General features: G+C 40.8%; 1 protein-coding gene across 1 annotated transcript in view; it reads right to left on the bottom strand.

Annotated features, from left to right (window-relative positions):
* Nucleotides 1-824: 824 nt before the first annotated feature.
* The window catches only part of SEL1L3 (SEL1L family member 3), a 146361-nt gene continuing 132983 nt past the window's right edge, over nt 825-14202 (bottom strand). Inside the window, exons 20-24 of the mRNA XM_023730233.1 lie at nt 13972-14081; nt 8953-9080; nt 7657-7759; nt 7502-7574; nt 825-1238 (exon numbers count right to left, since the gene is read on the bottom strand). Coding sequence (XP_023586001.1) covers nt 1216-1238; nt 7502-7574; nt 7657-7759; nt 8953-9080; nt 13972-14081 — 437 coding nt within the window. The 3' untranslated portion in view covers nt 825-1215. The remainder of the gene's footprint in view (nt 1239-7501; nt 7575-7656; nt 7760-8952; nt 9081-13971; nt 14082-14202) is intronic.

Raw genomic sequence — 14202 nt, 5'->3', positions numbered from 1 at the left:
TTACAGAAAAAGGTTGCTGACCTCTGGTGAGGACCACCATAGGGAAAACATCTGCTTGCCAGCTGACCAGATGGAAGCATAAAAGAAAGAAGAATATGAGGGACTATATTGGGTTAGTACTGAGATGGAGCCCCTGGTGGTACAAATGGTTAAGCGCTCAGCTGCTAACCGAAAGATTGAAGGTTCGAGTCCACCAAGAGGTACCTAGGGAGAAAGGCCTGTTGATCTACTTCTCAAAATTCAGCCACTGAAAATCCTATGGAGCAGTACTACTCTGCAACATACAGGGTTGCCTTGAGTCAGAGTCAACTCGACGGCAACCGGTTTTAGTCCTGATACAGCACGTTTGGAAAAATGAGTTACAAAGATGAGAGAGACCGTGGAAATCATATGCTATAAATACGATCTAGCTTACTGTATTCAGGCCTCTTGATACAGGTATTAGGTATAAGATTCAAGTCACTTAAACATGTCTTTTTAGGAGGAGATACTGGCAGGATGCCTAGGGCAATGAGATAGGAAAAAAGTACAACCTCCCCATTAAATCTCTCTGATTTTAAGGCTACTGCTTTTTTCACAAACACCACTTTGTGACATTTTACTGTAATTCTGTAGAAACCTCATTAACTGGAAATGTAGAGGACAGAAAAAGAGTAGAACAAGGCTTAATCAATCTTGTTCATAGCATCTTACTCTTTTTAAAAGACCACTTGGCTAACCACTTAGCCAGAGAGGATGAGCTGGTTTAAATTATGAATGGTTTGAGCAGGCAGACATTGTTTAAAAGGTTACCTAGGGATACCTAGGAGCTGGTAGTTCTGCAGATCTCACTCTATACTGTGTATTCTATTTAGATGTAAAGTTTACATTAATACTAGTAAAGTAGGACTCTTGCTTTGAAATAGTCATTTCTATTTTTCTCTCTCTACTCTTCCCTTGGTCTCTCTCCCTTTGGGCAGCCAGCCAGGCTCCTTTCTTCTGGCCTTAGGGGAGGTTTTGTGGCAGGGTAGAAGTGGAGATGGCTCAAACACACTTTGCTTCCAGATTTTTGTTTTTCAAAAGCCTGAGTCCATTAAACCCATTATGCTTGGCACAACAGGGAGAGTGCTTTTAAGATGCAATGAGGCAGAGAAGGCAGCTTTTTGAAGCCTGGGAAACTGGCTGAGTCAGTCTGCTGGTTGCACCAGCATCCAAGCCCTCATCTTGCCACCTTCATCAAGATCCAAGAAGGGAGGATTCTGGAGAAGAAAAAAAAAAAAAAGGCCAATGGCGCTCAGCTTTGGCAAGGATGATTGGGCCCCCAGGTGATGCAGAAACTGCGAAGCCAATGGGCCTGGAGGGACAGAGTAAGCCTGGTGACTGTATGAGAGGTCTTAGTGCTCCCTACAGAATGGTGAAGCACTCGGATGCTAACCAAAAGGTTGGTAGCTCGAACCCACCCAGCAGCTCTGCAGGAGAAAAGACCTGGTGATCTGCTCGTGTAAAGATTACAGCCCAGAAAACTCTATGGGGCAGTTGTTATGAGTTGGACTGGACTCAACAGCACCTAACAACAGTGCTCCCTAAGACCCAAGGAACTTTGTACCACCCTGGGAGACATTTGTCCGAGCTGCCTGGTGGAATGCAGGCTAGAAGTAAAAAATGAGTTCACCTAAAATAAATAAAAGAGACATGCAGTACTTTTTTATACGCCTGCCTTGGAACTCTTACAAGACCAGTCAATATTTTTGTTTAAGTGCTTTAAAGAGAGTTTTATGCTTTAGAAAGAGTTTAATGGCATAGAATAGCACGCTAGGCTGTGAGAATTCTGTTTGTTACGTACCCAAACAAAACAAAACCAACCCATTGCCGTTGAGTTCATTCCAACTCATATCGAACTGCCCCATAGGGTTTCCAAGGCTGTAATCTTTACAGAAGCAGACTGCCACATCTTTCCCCCATGGAGCAGTTGGTGGGTTTGAACCACCAGCCTCTAGATTAGCAGCCCAGTGCTTAACCACTGGGCCCCCAGGGTGCCTTGTTTGTTACATAAACCAGGCTATTTAAGTGCAGGCACCACCTGGTGTCAGCATGCTTTAATTGCATGTAAAATGCCAGGGAGGACATCACTCCTTGGTTCCGCTGCTAACCAGAAGGTTGGCAGTTCAAATCCACCAGCCTCTCCTCGGGAACCCTGTGGGGGCAGTTCTACTCTGTTCTGTAGGATCACTATGAGTTGGAACCGACCCGATGGCAGTGGGCAAGCACCTTACATGGCATTATCTCATTCGGTTCTCTCAACTACAATCTGATATAGGTGTACTACTATTTCTGCTATTTTACAGAAGAGAAAACTGAGGCACAGATAGGACTTCTTCTTGCCCAAGGTCACACAGCTAGTGGCAGGACCAGAATCTTAGCAGTCTGACTCCAGAGCCTGTTCTGCTAGCTTTCTGAATGCAGGACAATTTAATGTGGCAAAATGCTGTGGAGTGTTGACTATATATCACAGAGCACATAAACTCAGGAGGTAAATGACAGTAATGGGTCTGTTTGGTTTTTTTAAAAATCATCCCACCCAGCACCCAATCAGAAGCTTCTTATTTCAAAATTATGTACAAATTTGCACTAATGTTGAGAACATTAAAAATGTGAAAATAATTTACTATATATTTTAACTCTTAACATTAGCTCTAACAAGGCTGGGAGACACCAGTGAGTGTCGCTGGGGTGGGGGCACATTTGGAAATGTGTGGAGACTTTTTTTTTTTTTTTTAAAGTCTCAGCCCTCATTACTAAATGTGTCGTCTACAGAACAGCAGCATGGACACCACCCAGGAAGTTTTTTAGAAATGCCAGACCTCAAACTCTACCCCAGACCTACAGAATCCAAATCTGCATTTAACAAGACACCTGAGTGATTCATGTGCACATTAAAGTTGAGAAGCAATGGGCTAGAATTTACCTATTGTAATATATATGATTTTATTGTAATTGGTTTCTTTTGACTTCTCTTCCACATTGCTATTAGGGTCTTCTATTGATTTTAAACATATGTGAGTAGGTAGATAAAATATCTATAAATTTCATTTCAGAGAAGTAAAAAATGCATGATAACATATTTCTTATATGAAGGGCAAGGGTCTGAGAGAGATGATAACCACTGTTTTAAGGTATTGTGATTCCGAAAAAAAGTTTGAAATTCTGCAGCCTTGCATTTCTGCTTGGCCTTTACTTTGTGATTTGGGGCAGGTCAGTTCACCTGTCTGGCCTCAATTTCCTGATCTGTAAAACGAAGGGCATAGAATTTAATTATTTTTAAGATCCCATCCAGATTAGCCTTCTCTGGTAAGAGGGAAGGAGGTATGTTCAGGAAGAAGCGAGAGAAAGAGTTTCTAAAAACAAAACAAAACAAAAAAAATGTGTGTAAAAGGAAAGAGAACATAGGGAAAAAGGACAAAGGCAGGGAAAAATATACAAAGGACAGAAGGGACAGGGCGAAAAGAATGTGGAGGGATGGACAATGAAGCTGTGAAGAAAGGAAAAAGATGCAAGTTTTGATAGAATCCATTCTATCAGCCCATGAATTTTCATGGCTACCAGCTGGCATAAAATCATAAAGACAATTTCCAGCTCCTCTAACAGAATTGCATTTGTAATAGTCATAACAATATTTCTACAGAGTAAAAAATGACAAAGATAATTTGAAATGGAAAACACTGACAAGATGCAAAATAAATGTGCTAAACCTGGCAACAAATTTAGGGATGGACTGAATTTGCATGAGGAAAATTTATAAGCCCACTGACTATGAGGCATCAACCTGGAGGGGCTTTTTGATGGTTGCTTGTTAACTCCTCAGGTAAATCGGAGGAAATGATCCCATATGAGCTTCTCTCAACAGTGACTCCCATCATCCATCGAATCCTCAGTGAAACTCATTGGTCTCACTTTTCATTATCTGCTACACAAATAACGGCTGTGTTAATTCTTAAATGGCATGTGAAGCCCTAATTTATCCATTTGTAAATGTCTCTGAAGGTCTTCTTGAGTTATTATGTCCTCTTGTAGACATGCAAGTTGGTAGAAAATGATACTTTTCCACAGAGAGATGTTTGTGAATTTGAATACCTAAGTGTGAGATATCATATGTGACGGGACTAATGCCTTCCTCTAACTCAGCTTATGGTCTTAATGTAAGTTTAGAACAAAAGCTTAAACATAATAAAACAAAACAAACAAAAAAGCAAACCCATTGCCGTTGAGTCAATTCCGGCTCACAGCAGCCCCATACCATGGGGTAGAACTGTCCCACACGGTTTCCAAGGAGCGGCTGGTGGATTCAAACTGCGGACCTTTTGGTTTGTAGCTGTAGCTCTTAACCACTACACCACCAAGGCTCCCTTGCATTGGGTAGGAATTGAACCTGGGTCTCCTGCATAGAAGGTGATAATTCTACCACTGAACCAGCACTGCCACTAAACTTAATAGCTATAAATAAAGATAAACATAATTGTTATTGTTGGCTGCGGCCGAATCCATTCCAATTCATAGTGACCTCATGTGACAGAGTAGAACTGCCCCATAGGGGTTTCTTGGCTGTTATCTTTACAGGAGGAGATCACCAGGTCTTTCTCTCAGGGAGCCACTGAGTGGGTTTGAACTACCAACCTTTTGGTTAGCAGCTGAGCACTTAACCATTGTACCACCAGGGTTTCCTAAGCTTAAACATAATAGCTATAAATAAAGATAAACACAATAGTTAACATTTGTTGAAAGGGTTTTAAATGACAAATTAATAGCTAACATTTAACTACAATAGTCACTGTGGTGTCTTATATGCATTTTTTTTTTTTTCATGTAACCCTCCTGACATCCCTGGGAAGTAGTTACTATTATAACTGCATTCAATTGATGAGAAGTTCGGGAATCAGGAAGGTTAAATAACTTGCCTTAAGTCACATAGCTAATGAGTAGCTAAGCCCAAACAGAATTGAGTGGGACACCCATCTCCTTAACTACGGCACTACCCTAGCTCAGAAAAACAACAGTGATCAGTACAAACTGCACTGGGCTAAATACTTACTTCATATTCCTCCTTGGCTCCTCTCTCTGGCTGGGTTATTCATTATCAATGCTTGCTTATCCTCCCACATGTGATTGCTTGACTTGGGTAAACTGGGAAGACTTCATGGGGGAGGAGGCCATGGAGCTGGGTTTTATGCTGCTAACCAAAAGGTTGGCAGTTCGAATCCACCAGCCACTCCTTGGAAACTCTATGGGGCAGTTCTACTCTGTCCTATAAGGTGGCTATGAGTCTGAATTGACTCAATGGTAACTTTTTTTTTTTTTTTTTTTGGTTTAGTAACCAGTTGCTATCAAGTCAGCTCTGACTCACGGCAACCCCATGTGTCAGAGTAGAACTGCACTCCGTAGGATTTTCAATGGCTGATTACCATTGAAGTAGATTGCCAGGCTTTTCTTCCAAGTTGCTTCTGGGTAGACTGGAACCTCCAACCTTAGGTTTAGCAGCTGAGCATTTGCATCACCCAGGGACTCCATGAAGGCACATGTAGGTTGAATGTTGACAAAGGATATATTTACAAAATAACTTATAAGATAATTTATAAGATATAACAATTTATAAGACAATTCAAAAATGGTCGCAACAGTACACTGACAGGGAATGGCCAGGAATTCAAGCCAGGTTCAGAAGAGGACATGGAAGGAGGGATATCATTGCTGATGTCAGATGGATACTGGCTGAAAGCAGAGAATACCAGAAAGATATTTACCTGTGTTTTATTGACTATGCAAAGCATTAGACTGTGTGGATCATAACAAATTAAGGATAACAATTGTGAAAAATGGGAATTCCAGAACACTTAATCATGCTCGTGGGGAACCTGCAAGCAGATCAAGAGGCAGTTGTTTGAACAGAAAAAGGGGCTATTGTGTAGTTTAATATCAGAAAAGGGGTATGTCAGGGTTGTATCTTTTCACTATACTTATTCAATCTGTATGCTGCACATGTAATCCAAGAAGCTGGACTATATGAAGAAGATTGTGGCATCAGGATTGGAGGAAGACTTGTTAACAACCTGCAGTATGCAGATGACACAACCTTGCTTGCTGAAAGCAAAGAGGACTTGAAGCACTTACTGATGAAGATCAAAGTCCACAGCCTTCAGTGTGGATTACACCTCAACATAACCCCACTGCCATCGAATCAATTCCAACTCATAGCGACCCTGTAGGACAGAGTAGAACTGCCCCATAGGGTTTCCAAGGAGTAGCTGGTGGATTAGAACTGCCAAACTTTTGATTAGCTGCTGAGCTCTTAACCACTGCACCACCAGGGCACACCTCAACATAAAGAAAACAAAAATCCTCACAACTGGATTAATAAGCAACATCATGATAAATGGAGAAAAGATTGATGTTGTCAAGGATTTCATTTTACTTGGATCCACAATCAACGCCCATGGAAGCAGTAGTCAAGAAATTAAATGAAGTATTTCACTGGGCAAATCTGCTGCAAAAGACCTCTTTTAAAGTACTAAAAAGCAAAGATGTCACTATAAGGACTAAGGTGCACCTGACCCAAGCCATGATATTTTCAATCGCTGCATATGTGTGTAAAAGCTGGACAATGAATAAGAAAGCCCAAAGAAGAATTGATGCCTTTGAATTATAGTGTTGGCAAAGAATATTGAATACACCATGGACTGTCAGAAGAATGAACAAATCTATCTTGGAAGAAGTACAGCCAGAGAGCTCAGAAGTGAGGATGGTGAAACTTCTTCTCACACATACTTTGGACATGTTATCAGGAGGGACCAGTCCCTGGAGAAGGACATCATGGTTGGTAAAGTAGAGGGTCAGTGAAAAAGAGGAAGACCCCCAATGAGATGGATTGACACAGTGGCTGCAACGATGGGCTCAAGCATAGCAACAATTGTTAGTATGCTGCAGGACCAGGCAGTGTTTTGTTCTGTTGTACACAGTGTTGCTATGAGTTGGAATCAGCTCGACGGCCCCTAACAGCAACAGTATTTTCAATGGGAGAAAACATTTTAGGTCCATTTCTTAGACTTTTTTTTTTTTTAAATCTCATGCTCACTTGGAAAAATACAATAATTTTGTGGCCTCCTACCAGCCAGAGATTATAATACAGCCCTAGGGGGAAATCCACCCTCACCCTCTGAAAGACCCTCCCAAGAAAGGAAATAACACCATCCAGGGCTCTAGGAGGGAGAGTACAGTAAAATCCGAGAAAGCCGGAGCCTGTATAAGGTGGCAACCTATCACAGAAGGAAAAATCAAATATTTTCCACTGATAGCAACAGAAAAGTGGTAAGACCGCACGCTGTCAAAGGCAGAAAACTTTCAAGACCTGGAAGAACAAGGCAGTCCCTTTCAGTTCCAACTCTGACAGGTTTCACTGTATAATATTTCTGGTGGGATTAAAAAAAAGAATCTCTACTGTTTTCTATTGCCTTTGCCTTTTATAAATCTTTACCTGAGACAGACTGGAAATACTGCACAGTCCAGGCGATCAATACGGACAGGAGGAAGGTCCCCAGAAAGTAGATCTGCAAACATCCGAAGCAGGCATCAGATGACTGACAAAGGGCAGGGACCAGGAGGGCAGGGCTAGGGGGAGACAATACCTACCAGGGCAGAGTGCAGGAGGGCACCCCAGACAAGCCGCAAGTGAAGGTAAAGCCAGGCCAGGGAGCAGGGGCTGAAGGACTCCTCGTTACTGTGGCTCCAGCACCTTCAAACAAAGCACAGGGCATCCTGATGTTTAGGCTAAATGGGATGGCGTTACTCATGACTGACATTTTCAGCTCCTCAAACCCACATCCTTCTGCTTTTGGACAATAGAACATACCTGAGGTGAGAAGCAAATAAATAAAGCCAGTTCTAAGCAGTTTGGGCTCAAGCTGAAGTCCTAGGATCCTGGCAGAAATCTCAGAAAAAGGTGAGTCCTTTTCTTAACTAGGAGCCTAGGTGGCCCAAGTGGATTGTGATTGGCTGCAAACCAAAAGGTTGGTAGTTTGAACCCTCTCAGCCGCTAGGTGGAAGAAAGGCCTGGTGACTTGCTTCTGTAAAGAACACAGCTAAGAAAACCCTATGGAGCAGTTCTACTCTGTAACATATGGTGGTGCCATGAGTGAAAATCAACTCAATGGCAATGGGCTGTTCTCCTTAGCTAAAACGTCAACAGTTCTGATACACACCGCAACATGGATAAACTTTGAAAACAGTATGCTGAGTGAAAGGACAACTATTGTTTGATCTCATTAATAAAAAAATACCAAGAAAAAGTAAATGTACAAAAATAAGAGTTTGATAGTGGTTACCAGGAATGAGAAGGAGGGGGAAAGAGGGAATTATTATTTAAGGAGCACTGAGTTTCTGTTTATGGTGATGGAAAATTTGGCAACCAATATTGATGATGGTTGCACAGCCTGATTGATTGATATCATCAGTCTCCCTGAATTGGACATGTGAAAAATGTTGACTTGGCCAATATTGTGTTATTTATTACAACAACAATAATAATAATAAAAAATCAATAGGTCATGGAGGTCCCCCTGAAGCATGGCGGCTGCCAGAGCAGTGTTTCTGTCCCTGCATCTGTCCAAAGTCCAGATGCAGGAAGACCTAACTCCCTATCTTTCAGAAAAACATAGTCTAATCCTACATGTTATTTTTTCCATTCTTGCGGAAAAACGTAGTCAGCACTTTAACTTCAGAACAAGCATGCTGTATCTTAAGCCTCAGATACTAGAAAAGGGAAATCAATATGGGTCTGGCTGAGTGTCCTTTAATAGAAGCAAATCCTCTGGCGTTTTTATAACAACAGGCATTGTAAAATAAGGGTGAGGTTAACTTTAACCAAGAAACAAATACAGCCCTCTTCGATTCCCTCAGATTTCACAACACAGGAGGCTATGAACTTACCTTTCGTACAGCTCCCGGAGAATGGAGAAATTACTAGAATATATGGTTGAGTCAATTTCCAAGAAATCCAAAATATGGTGTGGGATTATAGCACCTTCCTCAATTAGCAGGGCCAGGTTAAAAAATCCCTAAAAACAAGCCACAGACCAAACTCATCAATTCCTCATGATAAAACCCAGACACACACCCTTCATCCAATGTAAACTTTTACAACCTCTATATATTTTTTTTCAGTCCCTAGAGCCAGATGGTTTTGTCATTTTCATTGATGAATTGTTTCCCTAAATATATGCATCTGAGAAATTTATTTGCAGGAGAACCAAGAGGCTTTCAGAAGATGCTGTGTCCCATCTGCTCAGAAGCCACTGAACCGGGGATCTGTCCTCTCCTGCTCGCTCTCAAAATAGAACTCTCTGGAAAACGTGCCCCTGGTATCAGCAACAAACCAGAATGCTGAGGCATAGAAATGCCCATCACTCACAGACTATGCTCTAGGTCGCCAGCAGCATGCTGGAGACCTCACTTGATGTTTTTGTAGCTAGGGGGTGAGTGAGCATTGTAATATAGTATCTCCCTTATTTACAGAACAACGTATAGGCATTTGTCTCAGCTTCCCTGTGGCAATGTGGAAAACTTCCTCTCACGATTCTACTTCGCACAGATCTCCACTCTGGTATGTTTCCTTGAAAGAGCGTTGGTGGTTCAGTGGTAGAATTCTCACTGCCTGTGTGGGAGACCCAGGTTTGATTACCGGACGATACACCTCATGCACAGCTCCCACCCATCTGTCAGTGGAGGCTTGGGTGTTGCTATGATGCTGAATAGGATTCAGCAGAGCTTCCAGACTAAGACGGGCTAGGAAGAAAGGTCTGGTGATGTACTTCTGAAAGATCAGCCAATGAAAACCCTATGGATCACAATGGTCTGATCCGAAACCCATCATGGGGATGACAGGATGTTTTTCAAGGGGTTGCCGTGAGTTGGGGGACGACTTGATGGCAGCTAACAGCGTGTTACAGTACCTTCTCCTTATACACCTTGTTCTTGGTACTCAGAAGTAGGACCTGCCTTATAGGGCTCTGAGGATTCAATAAAACAATATAATTTAAGAACCTAACCATACAGATGCTTCATAAAGGATGGATATTATTATACTACATAGGAGACGTACACTCTCCGTCATGAACTGAATATTTGGCCAGACCAAGAAACAGGCAAAAAAACTCGATGTCTTACTTACATTCAAAGAATCCATGGTCATGATTTAATGACTTATATCCTCCCTCTGACCTTTCCTTTCAATTACCACTGACAACAATCTAAATGAGAATCACCATCCACTGGGTTGTACACCATCCAACACAGGTTGAATCTCACACCATTCTTTGCAACAACCGTGATAAGATAACAGTGACTAACATTTTCTGAGTGCTTGCTATATGCTAGGCATTGAAGAGGTGCAAACGGTTTACACTCTACTACTAACCTAAAGGTTGGTGGTTCCAACTCACCCAGCAGTACTGTGGAAGAAAGGCTGAGCAATCTTCCTCCATTATGATTACAGAAAACCCTATGGAGCCATTCTACCCTGTAACACACGGGACCTCCGTGAGTCGGAATTGACTCGATGGCGACGGTTATGTTTCTTTTTGGGTTCTGCTTTACATATATTCATTTAATTCTCATAACAACAAAAGGAGAATAGGTACTCTTATCCTCCCCATTTTACAGGTGAGGAAACTAAGATGCAAAGAGGTTAAGAAACTTGCCCAAGGTCACCCAACTTGAAAGTGGCAGAGCTAGGATTCAAACATAAGCAGACAGGGCCCAGGGTCTCAACTCTTAACTTCCACTATGCTGCCAAATAACCTCAAAATAGATTAAAGTATTAAGTACCTTTAAGATGCACACGCACACACACATAACAGCAGAAAAAATAGAATAGACTATTTCTCCACTCTTCCAAAGGAAAGTACTCTTAAAACTTGAGGCATTAGAAGAAAGGAAAAAACAAAATGACTTTATAAAAATTTGAAGTCTCTGATCAATGGACAAATAACAAGATTAAAATAAAAGGGAAGATACTAGAGAAATATTTGTAGGAAATGTAATAGCATAAGGTTCAATACCTACGGGGCAAATTTATTTAAAAAAAAAAAAAACTACTTAGGTTTTAAATTTAAAAGACGTATACAAACTCCACTAGAAAAATGGACACAGAATTATAGAAAATTCACATAAAAGAAAATACAAAAAATAAAATGTCATAAACAAGTATCAGAGTGTCTAGCCTTACTAGTAATCAAATAAATGCAATTTAAAACAGTAAGTATCAAGTTATAGTTATTCTATTAACAATATTAAATCATAAAAACATCCAGTGCTAAGAAGATTTCAGTCACCCTTTATAATTATCCACTGCTTGGTGACATATTATTTGGAAAACACTTTAAGAAGGCAAAATGAAAAGTATGTTATTATGTAGCCATAAATCTATTTAGACTGTTTGACCCAGGAACAATGTCCCTCAGATTATAAGAAAATTTTTCAAACAAAGAACAAAGATAGAAATATAAAGATGTTTATGGTAGCATTATCTATAATTGCAGCAAAATAGAAGACAACTTCCAAGCCTTGCTTGATAGACGATAAGCCCCATGAAGGCAAGAATATTGTCCATCTTTTTATCTTATGTCCCCACCACTAAGCAGTGTCTAAAACATGGTAGGATTGAATAAATACGTGTTCAATCAACGAATAAATTAGCAAATGAAGAACTAAATGCTGACCAACTAGTAAAGTTCAATTACAGTACATTAGCTAAACAGAATATGCAGCAGTCATTAAGGGTAATAATTAAAGAGATTACGTAATAAAATGCACACAGTCCTACAATATGTGAGAAGAGACGAATTTTAAAAGAAGCATACATATTATAGTTTATATTCCAAAAAATCAGTTGCTGTTGGGTCAACTCCCACTCACAGAGACCCCATGTGTGTCAGAGTAGAACTGTGCTCCACAGGATTTTCAACAGCTGATTTTTCAGCAGTAGATCTCCAGGCCTATCTTGTGAGGTGCCTCTCCGTGGGCGCAAATCTCCAACCTTACAGTTAGCAGCCCAGTGCACTAACCATTTGTACCACCCAGGAACTCCTCAGTTTACTTTACAGAGATACATCTGCCTGTGGGCAGCGACTAGAAGAGAAGTTGATGACATTAAGGAATACAAATCTCTGTTATGGAATGGTGGCTGCATTCTTTTTTTTTTTTTTCTTTTAAAATTGTCCCTTAATGTTTTTATTACATTATAAAAATATAAAATATAAAAACCGGAATTGAGAAATATAAAAATCTGAATTGAAAAAGAAATGGTCCAGGACTAATTCTGAATGACAAGATATATCTTCTATTGGAATTTGGCTCTACAGTAAATCCGTTTAGCACCAAGTCCTCTTTTACTCCAGAAGAAATAGTAATACAATAGATCATGTCCATTGAGTGTCCTGGCGCTGGGCTCAGATGTTACACCAAACATAGGTGTATGTGTTATCCTCACAACCTATGAGGTCACTGCTATTATTATCCCCAGTTTGCAGATGAGAAAACTGAGACTCGAGATTAAGTGACTTGCGCATGTACAAATAGCTATGAAATGGCAGAGATGTGGGATTTTAACCAATGTAAATAACCACTCTGATGTACTTACTTAAACAAACAAACAAAACAGAGGTAGGATGAGCTTCAATTTCACCTCATGATCAGATCCCAAATTACCACACCAGAAAGCATTGTATAAGAGGGTAACTATTCCACCTTCCAGCATGAAAATGACCCCGAGACCCTCTTGGGAGAATTACAAGTAATAAACGCAGAAGAAATGGGGAAATAGAGAATCACACTAGGATACCACGATAATAATTGTTGCAGGCAAGATGTGCTGAAGGATACTACTGTTAGTGGGCAAAGGTTTGAGGAGAAACAGAGCACAGTCATGGTCACAAAATGTCTCCCCAAGATACCTATAAGATACAAAGAGAAATGACCTCAACCAAGTGATTTAGATTAACCTCATTAGTAATAAAATATATTGACATCATGTACCCCAAAATACACTGAGAAAGACACATCATTTTTGTGCTTTCCTTCCCCAGAATGCATAACCTCAATCTACTCATAAGAAAACAGCAGATAGACCCAGATTGAGGGATATTCTACAAAACATCCGACCAGTCCCCTTCAAAAGTATCAAGGTCATGAAAGACAAGGAAAGACTGAAAAACTGTCACAGATTGGAGGAGACTAAGGAAATACGGAAACTAAATGAAATATGAGATCCTAGCTTGGATCCTGGCACAGAAAATGTACATTAGTGGAAGAAACGGTGAAGTCTGGAAACAGTCTGAACAGTCCCAATGTTGATTTCTTAGTTTGATAATGGCGGTGTGGTTATGCAAGATGTTAACATTAGGGGAAGCTAGATAAAAGGTATATAGGAACTCTCTGTACTATTTTTGCAACTTGTCTTATAAATCTCAATTATTTCAAAATAAAAAAGCTTAGAAAAATATCACTAAGAGAAATGTCCTATCACTGACATATTGGCCCAACGGTACAAGGAAACCACTTCCTACTGTGGCTACGTTTCTAATCTCTTGAGCTTCTGCTTGGTGAGTTAGTTTGATGGAATTTGATACAAAATCCATGGGCTTGGGCCCCAGAAGACCCAGGTTTGGGCTCCAATTATCTGGCTTTGAGCATCACCTTATAGTCTTGGCTTCCTCAACTATAAAATGGGTATAATAATCCCTGTGAGAATGATGTGTGGAGCCCAGTACAGCCCAGTAAGTGGGCTCGCCATTACGGTTAGTGTTGTCATAGAGTGTTGTGAGGGTCCTGTGACGATGGATAAGAGATGACTTTGTAGACTGTGAAACATATGTAGATGGGAGGGCTTGTTAGGACCTTGCAACCTCACAAATGGGCATCGCCAAGAGCCTTTGTGGTGGTGTTGTTTACCTGGGAGTCTCCATCCAGTGCTGCTTGGGCATACATCTGCACAGACAACTCTAGGTCTTGTGACTGGTTTTGGTGGCCATAGTAGTAAAGGTCTCCCATTTTCAAATACGCTGCAGGAGAAAAAGCACAGGTCCATTTATCAAGTGGCTTTATTTCAGACCGACATTTTAAATTATTGGCCCATGTGCATGACTGAGAGTTTTTCCTAACAGTCTCTGAACACAGAACGTT

The sequence above is a fragment of the Trichechus manatus genome, unplaced genomic scaffold (genome assembly GCF_000243295.1).
Source record: "Trichechus manatus latirostris isolate Lorelei unplaced genomic scaffold, TriManLat1.0 scaffold00034, whole genome shotgun sequence".
Taxonomy (NCBI): Eukaryota; Metazoa; Chordata; class Mammalia; order Sirenia; family Trichechidae; genus Trichechus; species Trichechus manatus.
The sequence above is the reverse complement of the archived record's forward strand: the minus strand, read 5'-3'. Positions and strand labels throughout refer to the sequence as shown.